Raw genomic sequence first — 25395 nt, forward strand, 5'->3', positions numbered from 1 at the left:
ACGTCTGTGTGTTCCATACACACGTAAAGGAAGCACTCAAAGAGAGGACAGATGGTTTGAAAGAGGAGTGAAAGAGGCCATCTATGTCCACTGTGAGCGACCATCTTTGAACAGAGGCGGTGGTTTACGACACCAACTGTCTGCCATCTATAATCCAGTTTTGAGTTCCCTCCCCAGACGCCTTAACGCCCACTCACACCCTGGGCCATCTGACCTCAGGAATTCACATAACAAGGTGGGGCCAGGTTTCACAATGAGCTCACCCGAAACCCTGGCTGATTAGGTCCCACACCCGCTCTAACACGTAAGTGCTCGTCAGCGTGAGTTAAAGTTTAAATTTTATTTGAGTTTCATTGTAATAAACTGTAAAGAAGAAGATAAAGAAGGTAAATATTCAGAGTTACTCTCAGCTTTTTTTTTTTTGACAAACATGATCTGCAAACAGGACTTTGTCCAGCTGATACTGGATACTGTATGTAGCTTCATTTATCGCTGTGTTTACACCTGAGTGCTGCAGGTTCTCTCTGTGACGTTTTTACCTGATATCGTCTTTGTGGTCAGAGCTACACCAGTATGATCACCTGCTTCAAACACTGATCACATTCATTCTGTAATAGGAACTGAGCTGTTCTGTCAAGACCATCCGACCATGAAAAACATTTTTACACTTGAGGTTCGGCTTCAAGAAATAATAAAGAAGAAATAAATACATCATAACAGACGGCATCATATAGGACGTAAATTTAAGATTTATCTGTGCTGGACAAACAGAACACAGTGAGATTTATTCTGAGGTTTCCTCCATTTAATCCTGTTTCTCTTGAAATAGACTAAGACAGGCCAGCTGTTTTAGGGTCCTCAGCAGCTTTGGGGGATGTAATAGAGGCTACAGCTCTTGCCCCTCCCATCTAGTGTTATAACGGAGAGTTCCAAAGGAAAAAAAAACACATGCAAGACTTCCTAATGTTTTATTTAAAATATCTTTTTATTAAAAGACAGTAAAAAAATAATAATAGTTGCATTCTCCAAATTTCTTTCTCAAAAAACCCCCACATAACAAATGAAGCATTTAATGCTGCAGTGCACATGAATTGCTCTTAGTCTGGCTCATCACCTGGGACCTGTTTGTCATGAGAGACCCTACCAGGAGCTGAACGCTCCAGACAACTCAGCTCCCAGGATCGTCTGAGCTCACAAACCCCTCCACCACGATAAGGTGGCAATTCAAGTAGGGGGGTAAAAGTAGGGATAGGGGATGTAATATTAAACCACTTTTTTATAGATAACAAAGGCCACAGAAAGCATCACAGCTGAAACTGACGGACCAACATTTAGTCCAACATATCAACTTCTAGTCTCACCAATAGCATCAACAACTAGGAAGCAGCTTCACCTCTGATCACACACACACTCAACTCTACTCACTCACCTGGAGGATCAACACTTAGCCCTGCGACAGACTGGCGAGCTGTCCAGGGTGTACCCCCCTCTAAGCCCTATGACAGCTGGGATAGGCTCCAGCGCCCCAGCGACCCTGAAAAGGATAAGCGGAAGCGAATGGATGGATGGTTGGAAAAAGAAATTAAATCCTTACTTAAACCATAAACATTTTTTTGACTGACTTGAACCATTTGATACTGAAAATTAAAATTAAATATACTCAAGAAATAATAATAATAAATTGAAACTGATCAGCAAAATTAACTCAGGAGCAAAATATATTAAACACTTTAACCTACAAAACAAAAAATGAATAAAACAATTTATGATGATTTTTTCTTTGATCAAAATAACAAAGTCAGGATTAATGGCTACAAAGAGCACATTTTGCAGTGCACAGCTTTTCAAAGCGGGGTTTGAAGCAGGATACTGCAACTCTCAGCTCCTGCTCAATGTTTAGCTGGGCCCTGTACTTGGTCTTCAGCAACAGCAGAGAAGCCAGTCTCACAAAGATAAGACATTGCAAAAGGAAGAAGAATGCCCTGGCCTTCTGCCCTAAGAGTGGATACTGCTTCTCTACACTCTCTACAGAATTCACTCAGTGTCTGTGATGTTAATTGCAGTCTCAATGTGGAGTCAGACATGTCAATGAATTTGTTCTCCTCTGCAAAGCTGAAACCAGTTGGAGCTGGTGCTTTGAAAGGATCTCTCACCCAGTCATACTGGGAACTGTTTTCATGGAAGTACTTTTTAAAGTATCCCATCAATGATGAAATATGCTGCTTGATATATGGAGTCACTGAGAGGACTTCTTTGGCTCTCGGAGGAGGCGGACGCATCTTTCCCCCTCTCCCTCCCTTATCTTCCCTGCTGATGCTTCTATGTGTTTGTCTAGTCTCGTCTAACTGTAACCCTCAAAGAGTTTCTCAGTCTTGTTCTCTAAAACATAAAGAATTATGGATTTGTAACGGAATTGACACCCTGGTAGGCTTGGGAGAGCCCGATTGTACTGCAGAGACGTTTGCTGCTGGATACTTGATGGTCGGTTGCGTCATGTGTCTGGCGACACTCTCGATGGAGGACATTGAACGACATCTACCAATTCGGAACCAGGATAACAGAGTTCTGGCTGATTGGAGCTGGCTTGGACCTGGCTTATCGAAGAACAAGAAGTGGCTACAGCTGTTCAAAATCCGATAAGGCTGGCCGACATGATAGACGATTGGCAGGGCTGTGAGTACTCAGACTGTGTTTTGAACGCAATATGGATACGATCTTGGAGAAGAACAATGGGAATTGAGATAATTGGTGACCAGTGATGGACATTAGACCAACTGTAAAAATTTGATGCAGTTGTTCGCATTAAACCCAAACATTCACCATCTTCACTCATGCGGCAATCCCACTGGCATCAGCTCAAGGCCTGCCAAGGTCGAAGCTGACTAGAACAACAAATTCTTCCCATGATAACAGGATTGTTGTCAGAATTCTTTGTACCTCCTTCAAGGCCACCTGGGTCCACTGGAGACTGTTGACCTTCGCTTAACCGGGCATGGTGACACTTTCTCTCAGCTGAACCAACCGGGTTGTCTGTGGAGTCAGCGCATACACGGCGTACCAATTTCGCAATTATAAATCTCTGGAGGCGCACATCCAATCCACCAAGGACTGGGTACAAGATTTGGCTATTTTTAAGCCTCCACGTTGTGAGTACGCCTCATTCAAGCAAAGGTAAGTCAGCTTGAGTACTGCGAGTAAAATGCGTTTGATTCCCCCCGAACATTCAAATTAGTGCAGCATAAATTCATTCATGAGGGGGAAATTACAGTGAGAACATGTGGAGGCTGTTAGAGGGATAACATAGTGAGTTCAGTGCATTGATGTGACATTGTCCTGAAGGATTTAGTTATTCTTTATGGTTAAAGAAATTGCCCTAATTAATTCATATTTATTATAAATAATCCTAATTACACATCTTGCTTCCTTGTTTGTGTCCTGTGTCACTAAAAATACATTCTGTTTTAGTTTTATACATTGATTAATGACCTGCAGAATCTCCTTATCATATTAGGTGTCCATAATTGTCACGTAAAGTCGAACTTTATGTTTTCTCCCTGTTGAAAGTGATTACATCCTTGCATTACATACTTTAGGTTCATTTTTTGCTGCTAGGTTTCTAAAAAGAAACAGGCAGATTTAGAATATAAGATGCAGCGTTCTATTGATGGATACATAAAAACACTTTATTTGTTACATTTATGATAAATGGATTTGAAAGTAGATAAAACACATTTGTGTCGGCCTTGGCTTATTAAAGTTCTTGTCTTTAAATGAACTTTGTCTGTGTGTGTTTCAGGTACTGCACTCTTAAAGACTGAATTGCAGCATTGCAGCCACAGGTGATTGTGAGCATCACAGGGAAGGTCGAAGCCGCCCACTGCACCTGCATGGCTGGAGTCGTGGAGACCTGCATCCATGTCGCTGCTCTTCTGTTTAATGTAGAAGCAACAGTGCGGATCTGTGGCACAAGGACTGTTACAGATGAACCTGCATACTGGGTTTTGCCTGGTAATATGACCAAGATACAGTCAGAGGTTGGCCATAAGATAGACTTCTCCTCTTCAGCTGCCCAAAAAAAGGTTCTTGATCAAAACATAAACAGACCATTCGTAGTGACAAGTAAAAGAAGCCGTCCTCAAAAAAGAAAAGTTCCACCTGCTACTGTGGAGGAGTTGGATCAACTGATGGGACAATATTTTTCCAAGCATAGTTCTGTTCTGAATAACCCAAAATGTTTTAATTTAGGGGGCCATGTAAATACTTTGCATTTACTGAATATGTACTTACTAAGTAACACTGTTCAAAAGTTGAATAAATAAACAAAGAAATGTTTGCCTATTTTTAATTAAAAGCACTTTGTAGAACATCACATCAGTTACAATGTAGAATCAATGTCATGTATAGTTTACAAATGACAAAATGTTTACATAAAATCATGACAGCATTTAAATAATATCACCCACTACTAGCATTCTGTAATTTACTGTCTCTTTTGAAAACTTATCACTACATAAACAGCACAAGACTTAAGAGTATTTAACAAGAGCATTTTTCCCTGGTTTTACTACCACACTGGGACACATGTTCACCAAAACACAGCAAACCTTTGCCATCTTATCCAGGAGGGTCACCTTTTTACCTACACATGGAAGAAGTAATCTGATTGGTATGGTGGTATGTAGCATGTAGTTTGAAGCAGGGATTTCGTAGTGCCCCATGTGTAGTTTTGGAACCCAGTCAGGATTTGTTTCATTCATTTCATAGGCTGGTTTGCTGCAATAATGCCAAATAATTAGCAACTCTATAAATAGAGGGTAGTTCTGCATGTTTGTTCTAAGTTTGTGCTATGATCTCAGAGCGCATTGAAAATAAAACTAACAGGCTATAAAGAATAATATGAACTTATTTAGAACTTACCAGAATGAAAATACTGGTGCACACCAACAGATATCTGGGGATGGTAGAGAACTGGATATCAGCTCGTCTCACAGCTGCTATCCAGGCTAGACGCCTTCTTTTGGTAACATCCAACACATAAGCTCCCTCATGATGCTTCCAGGTGAGGAAACAATGAAAAGAGCCCGTTTTCAAGCTTATTCCTTTGCCAGTATTGCAATCTAACATTATAACCGACCACACACTAAGCATTTGTTTGGCCTGCTAATATGGCGCCTCAACCAAAAATCCTGGCTATGCCCCATCCGGTAAGATCACGCTCCAGAGCCCTATTAACGTACGGATCTAGAAAGAAGACGCTGCATTTTTAACTCTGAGGGAGATGGAGAATGAGCCTATTTCCAAAAAAAGTGCAGTGTGTTCCTTTAAATACTATATTGTATATATTGTCAAAAACTAAAGTGTACATAGCAGTTGTTGTATCTTGTTTACTGTATCACTGACAGATAATTTCAAAGTCAATGAACGCTACATTATAGTGAGATATTGTGTAATGTGAAATACTGTAAGCAAATGAATAAACAACCTAATTCTTGATAGACCTTTGACTCTGTTTTGTTTGAATCCAACTGTTTTTTGCAGATGTGCATAAAACATGTTACTTTTAGTATTATTATCATTATCATCATTATTGCACTAAATACATTTTAAATAAAGGATACTTTGATATACATTCTACTGTAAGGTTGGAAATGTATTTTCTTCACCCTAAAATATGTTTTGAAATGTATTTTGGTTTGAAAGAAATATATTTTCAATTTCAAAAATATATTTTTGTGGAGCATCACAAATACAAAATATATTTACCATATATTTGAAATATATTTTGGCCAGGAAAAATGTATTTTTTTACCGTATGGGAAATTTTACTGGAAACTATAAAAGGAGTCTGGATTTAAATAGAACACAGTAGTGTTGGATTAAGTGTAGGAAACACTAGTATAAGGTGTCTATGGAACAAATCTCCTTCAGCATTCATAATGACCCAAGTGGATGACTACAGCCATTTCTCTCAGTTGGTTGTGTTTAGGAAAAAGCAGCTAAATACACTGAGACTGCTCTGCGATGTTAGTGAGTTAACTCTGGATGTCTGTGGGTTTTGTTAAACTTGGGGTGAACGAAAGCAGAAAACAGTAAAAGATGGAGACAGTGAAAGTCTGGTTTATTTAATAAATACAATTAAACATTTTACAGTCCACAGAGCAAAGCAGCATACATGATAAATGGATACTACAACATGACATGGGCACTGAGAAGTAAAACTCATCGTCTTACCAGTTGTTATATTCTTTAAATTTAAAATAAAGCCCTGACATTAGACTTTAGTGTTTCAAGATTCAAGATTTTTATTTGCCATTTGCGCACAGGACCAACAGTCCATGCACACTGGAATTCTTGTGCAGAGCTCTCCAGGTCAATTCACACTTTTACAATATAAAAACAAAGCAGCTAAAAAAGAAAAATAGAAATAAAGTAAGGAATGGAGCAATCATAGTATTTACTATATACAAAAACACTGAACAGAGAGGATTTAAGTCATCTATTAAAATGATGACATGAGTCAAGACTTTTTTTCTCCCAGCAGTATTACTGAAGTGACATTTTAACATACTGCTGATGCTTCACATCACAATCCTTATGATGAAAAAACAGCCCAGACAGATGTCTGGGCTGTCACTATTATGACTGAGAGCCCAGACATCTGCTAAGATCTCCTCTTCAATTACCATTCATCATTAATGGGGACCACAAAAGATTTGTCAGATTATCCCCATAAACAAGATGTTTTTATAGAAATCATTGTGACACAAAGATTTTGATTCTTGTTTCACAATGTGCATGAACTCAAAATCTTTTTAGTTTCATATTTTTTTCACATTTTTTTTTCTTCTTCTTCTTTTTTTTTTTTTTACAGCGCATTTTGTTCTGCATCCTGATTGGCTGTAGACCATTTTCAATCAATCTCGTGCTATGTCTCCTGTACAGTACAGAATGTGTCCAGCTTGTCAAATTTACATAAATCTTCGCTAGCAGAAGACAACAAAAACAGTGTTGACGCCAAAGGATCATAAGGCGCATTAAGCGAAACAAAACAAGCAAGAAGAATGAGTTGAGTAAAGTTTGACTTATCTGACATAAGTCAAACTTTACTCAACTCATTCTTCTTGCTTCCTCTACTTCCATACCATTGATTCATTAATGTTGAATTCTCTCGCAGCTGCTCTATTCCCATGTTCTGGACCTGAAAACAGGGTTTGATCTTTGGCTTCATTCTATAATACTGGAAATATTTTTCTACAAAGGTTTGAACTTTGAGAGTGTTTAAACAAGAGAGAAACGTGAAAATGTCAATGCCAGTCTGAGAGAAGTGCATAAAGCGTGTAGTGAGGGGTTTTACAGCCTTAAAACATCTATAATAATTGTAAAAAATAAAGTTCGCTACTTCGCAGTTTTCACCTATCGGGGTTTATTTTTAGAACGTAACACCCGCGGTAAATGAGGGGCCAGGTATCAGGTATTCCAATGTAGGAACTACAATTCTTATAAAAAGCTGATGGGACATGCATTCAAAAAAGCTCCTGTCGTGACCTTCCTTCTGTGAGCATGCACACACATACACGTGCACATAAACACAAACACGCGCACACACACACACACACACAGTAATCTGTACATTTTTAATGGTAGTAAAACCAAAACCAAAAATTCTTCAACATGGCCACAATGTAACTGCACATAGAGTCTCATTAGATCTCATAAGAAGAAAGATGTTTTCACTGCTTCTGTGATAGAGTTTAGAGTACCTATTATAACTTAAGGACAGTGATCAGCATTGAATTTCCTTTTTTTTAACGCAGTGGCTCTAAAAACAAAGCATTTATATGTTTGCCTGATGTTTCATGAAATCACTTCTGCCACACGTTGTTTCTGATAGATCTCATTGATTTAGCCATGAAGTCGAGCTCAGTGTTAACTGTGGAACCTGAATCTACGTCTATGGCTGTGGCCGTCATTTCTGTGGCACCAAACTTGATTTGTAGTTTGATTTCACGATTCATGCCACGTGCTGTGTCAGGTGACTCAAGAATAATTGAACCAATTTTCTCTACTCCCCACTCATCCACATACATTAGACCTTGGATTTTTCTCTCTGTGCGATAAAATGCAAAGATAACTGCTGTCTGATCTCTTTCTACTGGAGTGAAGCTGTGCTCACTGGTTTTATCCCAGCCCACTTCCTCATTTTCCTTCACCAGTACACAGAAAATACCATCACACCACTCGCCCTCTTTGTTTGTGTATCTCTTGTCTGCTCTATGCTTGGACTCATCAAACCTATCAGACAAAGAAACCCCGTAAGTAAAGGCACTTATTCGAGATGCCACCAATGCTGGGTTTCTTCCAAACATCACAGCTCCCTTCATGATTGCTTCTTGAGGATGAGAAGGACACAGAACTTTACACTGATCACCAAACTGATTGGTAATATGCTGACGCAGAATCAGGCTTTGAGCGTAGCCCCCCAATAACAGAATGTACTTAATGGTGAAACCTTTCTTCAGGATTTCTCTGAGACTCTTGGTGATGCCATTCAGACTGTCAGCAAAGAAAGATCGTACTTTCTCTTTTGAGATTCTGATGGCTCCTTGATTCCAGGAAACACCTCTCACTGATTCAAAAAACTTTTCCATTTTCTGCTTTTCTTTTGCCATTTCACCCAGGTTATATGGGCAGCTGATCTCCACATCGTCATCATTCTCTTTTAAAACTGAGATATCATACATCATCTTCTGCAGCTCTCCTGGATGCTCTTTTTCATATGCATCCCACAAACTATCACTGAAGATTTCTCTGAGGAACTCTTTGAATTTTTTATCCACAGTTTGTCCCCCAAAATCATTTCCTGAGGCCTTGTGCAGCTCCTTCAGGGCTCCTCCCTCCAGGACTTCATGAACAGTGATGTCAATGGTTCCACCTGCAACACACAGGAAGTAATTAAAAATAAAAGTGACAAGCTATAGCATCTGTTATGGCCCTAGCCATAATCTGTTTTGGTGGCTGTTTCTTTGTCTGTGTCTTTAAGTCTTTGCAGGTCAATGATTGGATGAGCTGACGGCTGCTGATTGGTCCCCTGATCATGTGGTCTCATTCAAAATCCCTCACCAGCAGTTGTCCCGGGGCAGCCACTGACAGCAGCAGCAGACCTGACCCTGGCCTCCAAAACCTGTGACATTTGTGCCTGTGACTTTTGCGACTTTCTGAGTTCTGTATATAGTGTGTACATTAGTTTTCATTGTAAATAGCACTGGAACAGAAGGGGTGAGCTGCCTTATTGTTTTCCCTTGCACTGTTTTCTCCTGTTTATCTCAGTTAGGGAGTTAGGTGTAGCGCTTGTCTTTTGTTTGATTTTCGATTTCACATAGGGTTTTAGATAGCACCTCCTCCTGACTTAGCTTGTTTTGTTTGTTATTTTGGCCTTTGTTCACCCCGGAGCTTCGTTTTTCAGTGTAGAAAAATAAACCACCGTTCACTAAGAAATTGGTTTTCCGTCTGTGTATGGTTTTGGGGACCAGGGCGGGGCAATCTTTTCAAACTTATGTTGCGTTGCTGTACCCCTAGACTGGGGCGTAACAGCATCTTTACAAATCTTTCTCTCCTCCACCCTCCTAATGCAGACTTTGGGGCCTTGATCACTCACTGGTGAATACACAAAACTATACACAAGTGTCAGAACACCGGCACCAAACTCCTGCAGTTGCCCCATGCAATGATAAAGAGTTGATACAAATATATTTTAAAAGTTCTAGACGTTACAACAGTGGTAACAAATTAATCTTAAAACTCAGAGCTCTTTTGTTTACTCACTGTAGTCTGGTTTCATGCTTCAATAGACAAATAATGTATCTAAAAACTAACATACATAATAACATAGTAAGTGTATATTGTTACGGGCCTGGGCCTTGGAGGGAGTGAGACAGCCTTTTTGTGTTCATGCAAATCCAAGTGTCCTATGACTCGTGGGCGATTGGTTACTGGGAGACCCGTGCCAGCCCTCTTTTATGCAGAATGAAGTGTGCCAGACCACGCGGATGATTGGCTGCCCGGGGATCCCGTGATGCTCCAAGAGGTAATCAGTGGCTGATCGTGCCCACCTGTGGCTACAAAAGGCTGGAGGTCCTTCCCTCATTGGCTGCTGCTTAGTACTGAACATGCAGTTTGCCCTTTGTGCCTCCCTCTTCGATCATTTATTTCTTTACTTTCTAACAATATGAGTTGAGGAGACAGCAGAATAACAATAGATTTTTAAAGGTTTTATAACTCATTTTTAACTGAATGCAGCCTCATGTTTCATTAGTTTTTATTCTCTGTATTTGATTCTCTAAATTTTGGGAGCAATATAAATTTAGCTATCTGGTATCAATTCTGACTAACACTGGTCGATTTAATGTTTTAAATGTGAGTCCTGCACGGTTTTAGTTTATTTGTCCCAGCCTAAAATTAATACATTTTCATAAAACGAAATTATGTGGGAGAAGTGTTCTGTCTAAATAATCTTCATTTTATTAATAACACATTGATAAACTTATATTCTCTGAACTCATGTAAACTTTGGCACAAAACATCATCGTGTTAGTAAAATGTAAAAGTAAGAAAAATTGCACTTTGAAATAAAAGCATAGAGTACCTCCACAGTCCACCACAATGTATTGTGTTCCTGAAGCCTGTTCGAATGTGACCTCACTGTTATTTTCTGTTTTAAAACCATCAGCTGGCAGCTTCTTACACCAGACTGAGGCTGCTTCTGGTTCCAGTGCAATGACCAGTTTGTTTTCCTTCCCTGTGGTAATAATTCCTGCCTATAAATCAAAGGTAAATAAGTCCTTTTTTCACTTTAAAACAGCTGTACAGTACATCTGTTTATTGTCTTTGTTACCTGTGTCGCAGCTTCTCTCATGAACTGTTTTGCTGAAGGATCCCAGATGGCAGGTACAGTCACCACCCAGGTGAAGTCAGAGGCTATGAACTGCTTCCCACCAGCATTTTCTGAGATGAATTTCAGAGCGTCCTCCTTCAGATATCTCAGAGCTTCTGTGAACACCTTCAGTGCCTTCATTGACCTTCCATTTGCAGCTTCAATTGTCACATCACTATTAAGCTTCTATGATGGCAGACTGTTATTAGTTATTAGGTTTGTACTCTCCTACAGGAGAGTCTACATATTATATGTATATATGTTTACTTATATATATATGTACTGTCATTTTGACTAAGACTGTCATATTGGAAATGTAATAAACATATTTGCAGTTTCATTCATTTCAGTTTGCATTTCCATTTGCAGTTTCAATTCTCTCTCTCTCTCTCTGTGTCTCTGTCTCCCTCTCTCTTTTATATTTATATATCTATATCTACATATAGATATAGATATAGATATCTCCTGTATTTATACTGTTAAAAGTCCGACATTTAAAATCTCTTCAAAAATGATCTGGCCAAAAGATAATACTTATGTTTAACATTAATGTACTTATGTTTATGTTCGTGTGGCTATCATCTAAATTTATATTACAATTAATAAGGTAGATCAGCAAAATTCTAGGCTAAATGTATTTAATTATTAGTACCTATAAAACATTCAACACAAAGCAGAAAGTGTTAAACCATAATATCAGAATATTGATATCATCAGATTGTTACACTTACTTTGCCATAGAGGGACATCTTGAAGCATTCAAAGAAGAATTTCTCTCTGGCTTCATCACCGCGTGTTCTAAAATAAACTGACTGGGCTTCATAACCAAAGTTGAGAAATGCTTCATGCTCATCAAAAAGGATGCAGGTCGGAGTCTTTGGGGTCCTCAGTGAAACCTGTTGACCCCAATATTTTAAACGAGGTTCAGTTTCTGCTTCTCTTTTTGTCAGACTGAAAGCATATCCACTGTACGCAGTGCCAAAGTCTATCGCTATGATGTATGAGTTATCCATTGTGAAAACAGTTCTGAAAAGCAGCAGTTACAGAGTATTTATGAATAAAACAGGGGGTGGACCTCACTGAACTCCACCCACTGGTCTGTGGAGTTCAGTGTAACAGATGTACTTGTGTCAGACTGGAAAAAGACTTTCATTAAACACGACAGGAGACACCACGATGAATATTCAAAAGAGCAGCAGGTAAACATTTACACTAGTTAAAACTATTTAAAAATAAAAAGGACTGAATGTAATTTAAAGTTTTGTTCATTAGTTTTCCTTAGTTTGAAATGATATGACAGAGTATGTTGTGCACAGCTAAGGTTTAGTATTTTTCCTCTCTGGACATTTATCATCTGACTAAATATCTGTAATATCAGTGTTTCCTTTTTACCTTCAAAATAGAGATTGTAATCGAGCAGCAGCTCCACAGGAGCTGAGGTAAGGATTCACAGTTTTTAATATCATTTGATGTTTCTGATCAGAAATGTTTAAAATTGCTTCATTTACATAGTTTTCACAGCTGGACACAGGATAGACTGCGTGAATTATACTCTATACTATTATACTTTATACTATTTTGCTATAATATTATATCGTCATAAGATTTTAAATTTTAAAAAAAAATGAATAAACATTACTCTGAAATTAATACTTCTAATTGTTTTATTTAAAATTGATATTTTTGGGTATGAATACTTCTTTAGAATGTTTGAATACAATTTCCTAATACACCAGATAGTAACGCAAACAGCAGAAGCGGCCATTTAGCATACAGGCCAACACAGACATGTAATCACATACTTAATATGTTTTGGTAGTTTAGAATATCACTCATTATTTCTGGTGTGTTTAGGCTTATGTTTACTGAATGTCCACAAAAAGTAGAACTTTGGTGTTGAAGTAACAACAATAGCTGCCTGTGTCGATTGAAGATCTGCAAATAAATCATGCTTGAATCAGGCTGTGGGTTACCAGGTTGTGGTGACAGATTGGTTGAACTGAATGGAGTGAAAGGACTGTACATGTGCTTTGCAGATGATTTGGTAAGAAGGTTCATATGTTAGAATAATTCTAACATATGAACCTAGAGGTGCATATGTTAGAATTATTTATAATAAAATTTGAGGTTCACCCAGCTTACTGGAGTTTCCAGGAGAGACAGCAAAGGGGAAGATTTCCACAAAATACTGTTAAAACATGTGAGAAAAAAAAAATAGCATTACTGTTGGCAGGTAAGACTTAGTTTTAGTACATATTTTCTATGCTGCATGGTTCCTCAGCCTGTCTAGTTCGCCTACCTATGTATCATCTTATTCTGAATAGGTTCCAAAAAGACACTCACAGTTGTGTGGAAAAGATAGCTTTCACTGAACTCTATGCAGTCTTGTAAAAAACTAAGCTGAGCCTTGCTGCTTTCACAGGTTAAGTGAGTGAGTGAAACCTAGGTGCTGCTCATCAAATGCACTTCAAAAATTCTTGAATTACACAGGTCTGCTAATCACAAAAATGATTGCCATTTCCCTCCATCTGTAACGGAGGGAAGGTGTTTCTTTGCACAGATGTTAAAAAGAGAGAAACCCTCCTAAAAACGGACAGAGCAGTGGGGCAGCCAAGGGAAAGCACACTAATAAAGACTGTAAGGATAAAATATAATTTATTACATTTAAACAGTTAAAAAAAATATAAAATAGATTAAAATAGCCCTGGCCAGGGGACAACAATAAAAATCAATAAAACATAACGTTAAAAGTCCAGTGGCGTCCGCCACGGTATAAAAGTCACTAATAACAAATCCGGTGAAGCGATACAGGGAGGGAACCCGGCGGCGTCCTCGCCTTCCTCTCCGCGTTCTGCGCCCCGATGCGCTAAAAAAGGAAAGGCAGCAGCAGTCACTACTCTTTTAGGGAGCTATCGTTCATCAAAAGGGGACAAGTCAAAAAGACTTACCCCGGGTGGGCAGAGCTCTCAACTCTGCCCGCCGCTTCCTTGTGACCGGTAAATGGCACTGGCCTGCCTCGCCGCCTCTAATTCTTCGCAGACGCGTAATCTGGGCTTCCGTTGCTGCAGCCGTCGGACCGCTCGCTCCACGTCGCTGGCTTTCCCTCCTTTCACGCCAAGCTCTACCAGTCTCGCACTGACGCCAACTCCGGCGCCGCCGCCGCTTGCGGCCGTCAGCTGCCACTTCTAGACCACCATCACTGCTACTCTCTCTCTCTCAGGCCTCTTGTTTGTCGTCTGGTAGGCCCTCTTATTGGCCTCCGGGAACCTCGCAGGTGTATATGGTTCATAATCAGGGAGGGGCGGAGTCTTTCCGGACAAGTCACCGATAAATACAGTAAACATGCAACAAAACTCATAAAAATAAAACACTACAATATTAAAGTAAAACAGCAAAACATGCACAAAAACCCCCACAGTAACTTGTCCATTTCCACCCCGTGACATCCCCCCACACTGAAAGATTAGCAGTCCCTGCTAAGGCCCAGCTTCCAGCCATGACCTTCTTGGAGTCTAGTTCCTTCTCCTACCGCCAAGCGAAAATATAACAAAGTGCGCCATACAGGCAAATGCCACAACGAGCAATCCCTTTCACGTCCCCATAGCATAGCTACCCTTGAGTCATTAGGTCCTAAACTGCACCTAGCTGCTACTGTGGGAATACTTCCAGGCCTAACCTGGGTTTCGTGCTTAATCCCAAGCACTGCTGCCCACGTCCCGCAAACTTGCAGTTGACCTCCCATGACAACCTACGTTGGACGTTCCTTATTCACTCTTCTTGTGGCCAAACACTCATACCTGTGCACACTGTCCATGCCCATCTGCTCAGTAGTCCTTGGCTCCAACAGTCTATCCTTTTAAATTACAGCCAGACTGGGGCACCAGAATACACATAAATCATCAATTTTACTATTCCCCTGACTAACCCAACTGCTCTTAACTCCGTATTCTGTCGACAACGCCAATTATGTAACGGAGGGAAGGTGATTTTTCTGCACGGATGTTATTAAAGAGAGAGACCCTCCTAAAAACGGACAGAGCAGTGGGGCAGCCAAGGGAAAGCACACTAATAAAGACTGTAAGGATAAAATATAATTCATTACATTTAAACAGTTAAAAAATATATAAAATAGATTAAAACAGCCCTGGCCAGGGGACAACAATATAAATCAATAAAACACAACGTTAAAAGTCCAGTGGCGTCCGCCACGGTATAAAAGTCACTAATAACAAATCCGGTGAAGCGATACAGGGAGGGAACCCGGCGGCGTCCTCGCCTTCCTCTCCACGTTCTGCGCCCCGATGCGCTAAAAAAAGGAAAGGCAGCAGTAGTCACTACTCTTTTAGGGAGCTATCGTTCATTAAAGGGGACAAGTCAAAAGACTTACCCGGGTGGGCAGAGCTCTCAACTCTGCCCGCCGCTTCCTTGTGACCGGTAAATGGCACTGGCCTGCCTCGCCACCTCTAATTCTTCGCAAGACGCGTAATCTGGGCTTCCGTTGCTGCAGCCGTCGGACTGCTCGCTCCGCGTCCTCGGTCGCTGGCGCTGTATCTCCCTCCCGTTTCTGCAGCAGTCGGACCGTTCGCCCCGCGTCGCTGGCTTTCCCTCCTTTCACGCCAAGCTCTACCAGTCTCGCACTGACGCCAACACCGGCGCCGCCGCCGCTTGCGGCCGTCAGCTGCCACTTCTAGACCACCATCACTGCTACTCTCTCTCTCTCAGGCCTCTTGTTTGTCGTCTGGTAGGCCCTCTTATTGGCCTCCGGGAACCTCGCAGGTGTATATGGTTCATAATCAGGGAGGGGCGGAGTCTTTCCGGACAAGTCACCGATAAATACAGTAAACATGCAACAAAACTCATAAAAATAAAACACTGTACAATATTAAAGAAAAACAGCAAAACATGCACAAAAAACCCCACAGTAACTTGTCCATTTCCACCCCGTGACACATCACATACAGTTGTTTTGCAAAACATGAGTTTGTTTACATTAAAAAACACATGAAAAAAAATCAATACTTTATTACAATTCACTATGCATCTTTTTTTTTTTTAATTCCTTAACTTTCGCTATCAACAAAATAAACCTGTTGGAACATGATCATCTGAGCTGCTCACACCGCCAAACCCACCCCCACCTACTGGTCCAGGCTCTTAGTGGAAGCTGTCCGCTCAGTGGACTGGAACAGGTCAAATTTGGATAAAGCCTTCACCAGGATCGCTGGATTAAGCCAGATGACCACCCTTTTCCCATCCAGAAACTACCTGCGACAATCCCTGTGGACCAACAGCGCATGGATTTCATTAATGCTAATACTAATGTTCACTAATAGGTGCCAAGGAACAGGTCCAGGTCTAAAGGGGGAACCAGGGGCCCTGACATGCAAATTTTAAGTTGCTGGGTGCCCTTCAGTTGCCGGGAGATTAAAGTGGAGTCCAATGTGCTAAGCGTCCAACGCAAACTGCCTTAATCCCCTGATCACCAGCATGCCATGTAGGTTCACTGCCTCCATCTGGGACTGAAGGAACTGCAGGATGTGAGAGCACGAGATAGGGCACCAGCAAATAGTGTCACTGCAGCTTCTTAGCTTTTCTTTTCTTTTCTTTTTTTTGGACTGGGGGCAAAGGATCCTAGGAAGCTGCTGAGACAGGCTCCCACACACAAAGGTAAACAGAAAAACACTGCCGCAACATATGGTACCACACAAAGAACAACGTGCAATCAAGTGGTGAACGATCGCTGGTTTTACGTCTGCACAGCTGTTTTATGAAATGTTTTTTGGGCGTGGCTGGGCTAGCCGGAGTTTTTTAAAGAAATATCCAGGTGCCATAACCAAGGGGGTGGGGGATCATTGAATATGGAGAGATAATGTCAATATGCTAGAAAACACGTGAAGGAAATTCATCACAAGGTTGTGCAACAAACCCAGAAACTCTACAGGCCTCGGTCAGCAGGTTAAAGATTAACGTTAATGACATCATAAAAAGACTGAACAAGCATGGCTGTTTGAAAAGGTCGCAAGAGAAATCTTCTTCTATCTAAAAGAACATAGCTAAATGGCTTAGGTTTGCAAAGCTAGGGGTGGACAAAACACAAGGAAAACACAGGAAACCATCACTGCAGGTTACCGCTGCTAAAGGATGTTGTACAAGCTGCTGAATCAGGTGGTGGACTTGTACACATAACTGTAGCTACAGATTTATTTCTAACCAAGGGGCTGAGTGAATATATTGTGTATTGTGAATAACCTCTCTATGATGTTTTTAAACAGTTTGGCTGAGATGGAAAAAAAACTTCAGGAGGCAAAGTAAACATTTTTTTTCTCATCTTTCATAAGTGTCTCAAGTTTCTCATTTCTTCTTTTTATTGCATCCTTTTTTTAATCTTTTTTAATCACTGATAGTATGAGACTTTTGTTTTACATGCTGTATATTTCTCTCACAGGACTGTGATTATACATCAAGAGGAGGAACTGAATTCAGTCAAAGAGAGGTACTGTTGGCATAATCTGGTGAAACGTGAAAATTTTGCAGAGTGGTATGATTGATCACTAACTTTGCAATATTGTTTAATAACAGTGATACAAACAAAATAGATTTGGTTTGTTAAGAAAGACAAATGTAGAATTTAAACTGTTAGTGTTGGTTTCTATATGTTTGGTGTTATTTTTAAAAATTATTGATCCGATATTGTACATGAAATCCATGTTTAATTATGAATTTGTGATCTGATGTGTTTTAACAGATGAATCTGTTTATGTTTTTAAATAGTTTGACAGAGATGGAAGCATTTTACAAAGTGAGCCTGAAAAAAGCAGGGTAATTATATTTCTGCAGTGAAACAGTATTTATATCCACTGTCTCTCAACATACACGTCCATGAATATTTAGGTTATTCTGTTCCTAATATTAGTTCATTTTAGAATTTAATTCTTATTCATACACTTTGTTGAATGAATTGTTGGATTTCTTCCAAAAAGGCACAAGCCATTTTTACACACAGCTATTTTACTGCACTGGAACTTAAAACATTTTTTTTAACAGTTTGGCCGCGATGGAAGGGTTTTACAAAGAGAAACTCCAAGAAGAAAGGTAAACACATTTCAATACATAAAAGACTTAAAAATGTTTCAAATTCACATCCAGGCTGTGGTGACAGCCAACTTTTATTATTTTATTTATGATTTTAATAATAAAAGCATGTGTTTCCTCAATAACAGTGACCTTCATAATATTTGGGACAGAGATACATTTTTTCCCTTTTCTACCTTGTACTCTGGATTAAAAAAAATAGACTTTTTAGGTATTCACTGTTTACATTTTGTCAGAAATTACAGCAATATTTTATACCTTAATGTTAGAGCACAACAATGTGTCAGATGCAGTGATAATAAGGTATTCGTGTTCATAACATGTTATTAAAATCTCACATATATGACTGCTTGCTGTCTTTAAATTTGATTTTCCCCAGTTTTCATCTTTAAGGAACTCTTCTGTTGGTGTGGCTGTATGCTTGTGAACACTGATATTCCAAACAGTTAGTTTAGTGGATTTATTCCAATTTTTAGATTCAAAATAGCTTCTTTGGCAACTAAAGACTCCAAAGGTCATAAGAAATTGTTAAGTCATAATTTTTCAGATGATAAAGGAAATTGAAACCACCTGCAAAACCAAAAATACCAAATCTATAATCATGTGAACTGTTGAGCACAGAAACAAATCACTTATTTGTACCAAACACTATTCCACAGATCTGCACATAAAGAAACTGAAGAAGAATTGAGATCATTCAAAGACAGGTACTGTACAGAAACTGTACAGAAACATGGATTTAACAAACATGGATTTAACAGTGCTGTGTATGATGCTCCAGACATTGCCATCTGTTTTTTTTTTCTTTCAACATTATCTATTACTATTACCAGAGTGGCAGAAGAGGTTGATCTTTCACTAAAGACGGGGAACTCTGAAAACATGAACAACCCAGTGAATGAAACCAGACTGAAAGAGATGTATGAAGAGCTGAGGAAGGACTGGACTAAAAACAAGTCTTTTCTGCAGACAGCTTACAGAAACACAGAGACAATCAAAGCCTGGATTCAGGTACAGTTTACACTCCAAAGAGGTGAGATTATAGTGTAGTATGAACTTTATTCTTATAAAAAAAATATTTTTATTGCTTCTGATGATTATAGCGCAGCTTTCTATGTGGGGAAGGGGATATGGAGCAGAAGAAGAAACTGATAGAGTTAGCATTTAACCTAAATGCGGACCACACTCGAGTATCTCAGAAGGTACTGATGTGTTTTGGATGTGTAAAACATGATCACTGAAGCTTCTGTGGTAAAGATCAATGACAGGTTTCATTATTTGTTTCAGGTTCATGAATACACAAAGCTAACCCTTCAGAACCTTCAGCTTGCTGTTTACTACAGTTTTAAAAACACTACTGCTCAGGTTTGTTGGAATCACAGACACAACATTACACACATTGTTAATACACAACACTGTGTATTTGTGGGACAGGCAACCAATCGCAAAATGTTAACCTGTGTGTTTAATAAGAAACAGTAACTTAAACACAACATCTGTGTTTTGGACTGAATGTTGTTTGTAGTCATGTAAACTTGAATAATTTCTCAATGGCAGGGGTTCCACGGACAGGAAGGTGAAACTCATGACAACAGCATGAATAATTTCCTCACGAAGTGCCGCTGGCTGAGCAGCTTATTGGCTTTGAACAATCCACCGCTTCAGCCTGACTGGATAAATCATCATCCCGGGCAAGATGCTTGGAACATTTTCCCACAAGAAATCAGAGCTGATTCTGCCATATCACTCTGCCAGGGCCACTCTGCAAATGTCCTTAAATGTTCTTCGCCATCCCAGGACCCAGACATGAACAAGACTGAAGATTCCTAGAAAGATCTTCGTAGAAGTAAGAGAATCTCACCACTTTACACTTTAAAATCAGTTCAACATTTTACATTCTGCAGCATCCATGTTCAGTTCATACTGTAACATTTTTTTATGTTACAATATGAAGTATTTTTACAGTATTTTTATGTCTCCAGTAACACTGTGAGGAACCTTGGAGTCATTTTTGACAAGGTTATGTCCTTCAATGCACATATTAAACAAATATGTAGGACTGATTTCTTTCATTTGCGCAATCTCTAAAATTAGAAATATCCCATCTCAGAGTGAAGTGTAGTTACTTAGTTATGCTGCAATAGTTGTAGGCTGCTGGGGGATTCCCATGAAGCATTAAGTATTTCTTCTTCAGTCACCTTTCCTCACTCACTATGTGTTAACAGACCTCTCTGTATTGAATCATACTTGTTATTAATCTCTGTCTCTCTTCCACAGCATGTCTTCTATCCTGTCTTCCTTCTCTCACCCCAACCACTCGCAGTAGATGGCCGCCCCTCCCTGAGCCTGGTTCTGCTGGAGGTTTCTTCCATTTAAAAGGGATTTTTCCCTTCCCACTGTTGCCAAAGTGCTTGCTAATATGGGGTCATATGATTGTTGGTTGTTTTCTCTGTATGTATTATTGTAGGGTCTACCTTACAATAAAATCAAGATCAACAGAGCCTCGAGGCGACAGTTGTTGTGATTTAACGCTGTATAAATAAAACTGAATGTAACATAAACACCTGTCCCCCTCTGCTGACATGGCCCCATGAGCTCCCTGCACCACCTCTCCACTGCAGCAGGCCGGTGACCACACCCCTGCCACAATTTCAAAAAATGTTTTCCCTTAACTGACAGTAATGTGTTTGAAAGTACTGCTCTGGCAGTGTTACGGGGAGAGAGAGAAAAAAAAGATCTTGAGCTGTTTATTATTTAACTTGATTTCTGTTAATACTTTTGACTTTTGTAATTTATTCTGATAATTTAATCATCAAAAATGATTTACATCTGACAGTCCATGCTGCATGTTTTATTGCCTTGGCTTATACAGAACTAACATGTTTGACTTGTGGTAAAAAGACAATTCTTCCCTGTGTGTTTTAAAACTTGGGATATCCTTTAAGGAAAATATAGGAAAATCAAGGAAAACACGCATTCCTTCTTTGTTTTTGCATCATAGTCGTGGTAGCCTCAGTAGGTCACTGTTGTGTATGTATGTGATTTGACTTTAGAAAAAACTGAATAGAAAGAGTAGAAGATGCTACTTAGTGGGATGTGAGTGTGTTTGTATCTGTCAGAAGGATAAACTGGAGCTCCCACCCTAAACACAGACTCTGAGGGGCTCAGACCACAGAGGGAGCAGCTGGAAACAGACCAGGTGGAAGCTCAACAGTGTGTGTAACGTCATAAGTCAAAGGTGGGTTGTCTCTCATAGGAGGCTAGACTTGCTGGTAAAATATTGTTTTTACAGCTTAGGGTGGAAATTTTATCCCATGTCATTCTGTTATTTAGCAAACAAAACATGTCATGTGGTCCTTGCCTGCTTTTACTGGAGTTCATTGGGCAAACAATGGAGTCTGTTTGCAAGGTGAAGTGTTCCCAGCTGCTCTCACATGCAAGTCTGCTGTTTTCCCCTAGCTTAGAGTCACAACCACATGAGGTTTAAATTCAACACAGAATCGAGATCAAATATTTAGTTTTTCTCAGGATTTTTTTCTAGAAAAAAGTTCAATAATCGGAGCTGAGGAGACACCGGAGCGTCATGAAAGGAGAGGCAATAAGAAAATATCTCACCTTCAGATCAGACAGTCAGCATGACTGATCAGTGTCACATAATCATCTAAATGAATGCTGTAGTCATAATGCATCTTACAGCAGCTCTTGATACTATGCTGGTACGTTTTAAACAGTCAGCAGTTTGTTAAACACACAGGGCAACTTAGTTAAACGTGGGTTTAACAAAATGAGGAACTTAATGAGATAAAATGGTGGGTGTAGTTTGGTAACACAGTCTGTCCCCAGGTTGGATACTGGTATATTTGAGATTTTCTTTTACTCATCTTGTCACGGTCTGCAGTGGCAGACCGTGGGGAAGTGGGGGAGGAGGACCCAAACGCAGGAGTCTTGTGATGAACAGTGTGCTTTATTTAGAGTGGAGTAGATAAGACAAAACAATAACCCCTGTGAGCTCCCTTGACTCCTTTGTTGTCTTCACCCAAAACTCCGTGCTCTCTGGTCCTGTGTCCTCCCACTCCCCATGTCCCAGTGTCCAACATTTTTTTTTTTATTATTTTATTCCCAAAAACATGTTAATGACATATAACTCATTGTGCCTTACTGAGATGGAATATCATAAGCTTTGCTGCAGGGTTTACTCTGTTAAATACACAGGAAAAAACTGTACAAGTTATGAAGTTGCAACAGCTAAGCTCAATAGAAATGAAACAGCTGAAGCTATGAGGCCCTCTGGAGGTCAGGTATAAACTCTATGAGACTGTACTTATAATCAGGACAGAGATTTATTTATGGATTTATGACATTCTTAACTGACAGGAGGAATGTGCAAATGTGGTGAAGAGTAAAGAGGTCCATACAATGGGCGTTATTAGCAGAAATCAGTCTCATAGATATGGGCCAGGAAGGACCTTCTCTACCTCCTAGACTGTTTAGAAGGTTTTTACCAGAATCCACTCTGGCTGGAATCCGGTGGATACAGCAGTGTTTACAGGTAAGACCATTTAAACAGACAGCATTTATAGAATGATTATTAAAAGTCAGCGAGTGTCAATAATGTTAATGTGGTTATGTTACTAATACAACAAGTGCTAATATAACAGCTTTGAGATCCATTTGTATCTCAAATCACACACACATATAAAGTGGCTTGCAAAAGTATTCGTCCCCCTTGAACTTTTCCACATTTTGTCACATTACAGCCACAAACATGAATCAATTTTATTGGAATTCCACGTGAAAGACTGTCAAGAGATGTATTCTAAGACACTTCTTCAGCTTCGAATCAGAGAGGAGAAACACACAGTTTTTTACTTGCAGCAAGGGCGGTGACGGAAACACTCGCACGGAAGTGAGGGCTCTGAGACTCGCGGCGTGCCACTGCCCTGGTCTTTATTTATATACATCAGTGGGTGCGTGTGTGTTTGTGTGTGTGTGTGTGTGTGGTCAGAGTGTGACCCCATAAAGACTTCCCTAAACCTGCTGGTCTGGAAGTCCAACAGTTCATCTAAACAAAAGGCACTTAGCTAAAAACAGACATTGATACGTTTATCCTATCATAAAACAATAAGAGAAGGTATGCCCTTTTCCCATGCTTGGAGGATGTGGGTGTGAATGCCAGAACACTCTGGAATGCACACAAAGCCCCTGCAGCCCACTAAAGATCACACACTCTATCACTACACAATCGATTATACACCTCTAAGCATATATGGAAACTTATATCATTAAACGATTATACTGACTACTAAGTACAATTTTCCATTGACAAAGACCAATGCAAAGTGGTGTACACGTGAGAAGTGGAACGAAAATCATACATGATTCCAAACATTTTTTACAAATAAATAAATGCAAAGTGGGGTGTGCGTAATTATTCAGCCCCCTGAGTCAACATATTTTTTCTCTGTAAAAAATATGTTGACTGTATATAATTGTCCTGTTGTTGCACCAGCTTTCATGCACATAAATACAGAGCCCCCCCCGCCCGACTCTTACCGGAGTCCTTTGTCCTGTCCCAGCGGAGCAGAGTGTGGCCTGTTAGCTGCACGCTAGCATCGGGTATTCCCGGGTGAAGCCAGGTTTATGTTAAGAGATTTTTACATTTACTTACTTTGATAACCTTTATTTTGCTTAAGTATGATTTCTTGTGAGAACATGATGTGCCTGTAACCTACAGATTAAGGAACAGAAGCATGCGTAAGGAAGTTACAAAGTCACACACACTCAGGCAGAGACAGTTCCAACCTGAAGCTGATGTGACAAAAGATACTAGTTCCTCTTGTCTTATGGATAACGGCCACTCATGCGATAACCATATCTAGAGATGTTTTTCTATTACATATGCTCCACCTAGAGATGCTGTGTAATCTATTCTCTGCTATAAAATAAAGAACGGACTGAGGCTCTGCGCGACTTGCTTGTGTCTTGCCACGCAGTAAGCTTCGCCCGTGTACACGAAATAAACTGAGTTTGTGTTTCTTGCTCTCCTTCCAGGTTTTCCTTTGACAGTGATGATCAAGGCACAGCAGTCACGAACATAGCGATTTCCCACTAGTTGTAATTCCAGGTCATCCGTTTTTGCAAGAGAGATCTGGCATTGGAGATATAGATGCTCGGCAGAGGTGGCTTGTGTGGTTGGTTTTTTAGCCTCAGCATGATGCTGGACCTGCGACCCCGCTTTTGCTTCCTCACAATAACAATCCATGGGGAGCCTGGTAGTCTCGCTATGCGATCTGGGATGTTGTGGGTGCAATGAAAGTCCAATGAAACCTATTGCTGGTCACCGATGTCTATGTGGCCCTGGCGGGTGTAGCGAATTTTGAAAGAAGAGCCGATAGTGCAAAAATAAAATAAAATAAAATAAGAAGGACATACAAACTAAGCAAACTAAATAGAAGAAAAGAAGTACTGAGACTAAGAGCGGTAAGCCGCTGCAACAGTGTGCGCCGCCATCTTTCATGGTGAGGTGAGCGTATGCTAGTGTTCTCGGTTACAGAGTGATTAAAACACAGGTAAAGTAACCAAAAGTGATTAAAACACTGCTCGTTCCCTTTATGCATTTTGTCTCACAATTTTGTTAGATGTTTTAGTGTGAATTGTTGTTTCTCTGTTGAGTACAGCACTTTATTGTAACATGCTAATTAGCCGATCTCAGGTTAGGGCAAAGGTTTCCAAAGTGTGGGGCCCGCCCCCTAGGGGGGGCGCTGAGCCATTGCAGGGGGGGCGCGGTATGAAAAAAAAAAAAGAACGCTTGGACACTGCTAGCATAATGGACAGGTTTTTGACAGGGCTTCCACACAAACGCAAAGCAGGAGATCAAGCATCGCCAAATATGTTTCCAAATCAACTTCCTTCCAAGCCAAACACTAGAAAATATTGTGAAGCATGTCTTTACTTTGGCTTCACCTGCACAAGTGCCGAGGTAGGTCTCTGCGACAGAATTAGTTTCCCTTGCTTCGGGAGCAGCGCTGGGCTCTCCAAACCAAGGACAAACAGTATCCCACATTCTTGATTTTTAGTTCACAAACACTTCTTGTAATGACTAACTACTGCTGACATTTTGGAGATGTTCATACAGTAAAGTTACAGCGGGATACAAATAATATCAGAATCAGAATCAGAATCAAAATCGTGTTTATTGGCCATGTATATGTGCAGACAAATACAAGGAATTTGGTTCCGGTAGATGGTGGCTCTCAAGCACAGCAATGTAAATCACACACACACACACACACGTGTCTATGTATACATTACACATGCATACACATACATACACAAAGCTTTGTAAACCAACTATAAATAACCAATCTAAACTT

General features: G+C 40.0%; 2 protein-coding genes across 4 annotated transcripts; one reads left to right on the forward strand and one right to left on the reverse strand.

Annotated features, from left to right (window-relative positions):
• Positions 1 to 7171: 7171 nt before the first annotated feature.
• LOC116311739 (heat shock 70 kDa protein 12A-like) lies at positions 7172 to 11943 on the reverse strand. Of its 2 annotated transcripts, none has more exons than XM_039607931.1 (4): positions 11662 to 11943; positions 10892 to 11116; positions 10643 to 10814; positions 7172 to 8932 (listed from the first exon to the last, which is right to left on the reverse strand). In XM_039607931.1, exons 1-4 carry the CDS (start codon positions 11941 to 11943, stop codon positions 7863 to 7865), a joined length of 1749 nt encoding a protein of 582 aa, XP_039463865.1. In that variant the 3' UTR covers positions 7172 to 7862. The 2 variants fall into 2 exon arrangements, with proteins under 2 accessions (XP_039463865.1, XP_039463866.1); XM_039607932.1 differs by having other exon boundaries at positions 10892 to 11129; positions 11662 to 11762.
• A 111-nt stretch (positions 11944 to 12054) lies between these two features.
• LOC116311733 lies at positions 12055 to 20359 on the forward strand. Of its 2 annotated transcripts, XM_039607935.1 has the most exons (13): positions 12055 to 12129; positions 12334 to 12369; positions 16558 to 16597; positions 17203 to 17238; positions 17376 to 17423; positions 17702 to 17749; positions 17975 to 18022; positions 18682 to 18729; positions 18856 to 19033; positions 19126 to 19224; positions 19310 to 19387; positions 19580 to 19868; positions 20300 to 20359. In XM_039607935.1, exons 4-12 carry the CDS (start codon positions 17213 to 17215, stop codon positions 19850 to 19852), a joined length of 846 nt encoding a protein of 281 aa, XP_039463869.1. In that variant the 5' UTR covers positions 12055 to 12129; positions 12334 to 12369; positions 16558 to 16597; positions 17203 to 17212; the 3' UTR covers positions 19853 to 19868; positions 20300 to 20359. The 2 variants fall into 2 exon arrangements, with proteins under 2 accessions (XP_039463869.1, XP_039463867.1); XM_039607933.1 differs by lacking the exon at positions 16558 to 16597.
• The last annotated feature ends 5036 nt before the right edge of the window (positions 20360 to 25395 follow it).

The sequence above is a fragment of the Oreochromis aureus genome, linkage group 3 (assembly GCF_013358895.1).
Source record: "Oreochromis aureus strain Israel breed Guangdong linkage group 3, ZZ_aureus, whole genome shotgun sequence".
Taxonomy (NCBI): Eukaryota; Metazoa; Chordata; class Actinopteri; order Cichliformes; family Cichlidae; genus Oreochromis; species Oreochromis aureus.

What these genes read in the sequence shown, in the direction of transcription:
- LOC116311739 (XM_039607931.1), bottom strand. Translation starts at nt 11,943, where the DNA reads ATGGATAACTCATACATCATAGCGATAGACTTTGGCACTGCGTACAGT. An exon ending in AGATGTCCCTCTATGGCAAA is followed by an intron (nt 11,117 to 11,661) that starts GTAAGTGTAACA and finishes CTGCCATCATAG; the next exon opens with AAGCTTAATAGTGATGTGAC. An exon ending in TGAGAGAAGCTGCGACACAG is followed by an intron (nt 10,815 to 10,891) that starts GTAACAAAGACA and finishes TTTGATTTATAG; the next exon opens with GCAGGAATTATTACCACAGG.
- LOC116311733 (XM_039607933.1), top strand. Translation starts at nt 12,107, where the DNA reads ATGAATATTCAAAAGAGCAGCAG. An exon ending in CTGAATTCAGTCAAAGAGAG is followed by an intron (nt 17,424 to 17,701) that starts GTACTGTTGGCA and finishes GTTTTTAAATAG; the next exon opens with TTTGACAGAGATGGAAGCAT. An exon ending in CAATCAAAGCCTGGATTCAG is followed by an intron (nt 19,034 to 19,125) that starts GTACAGTTTACA and finishes TGATGATTATAG; the next exon opens with CGCAGCTTTCTATGTGGGGA.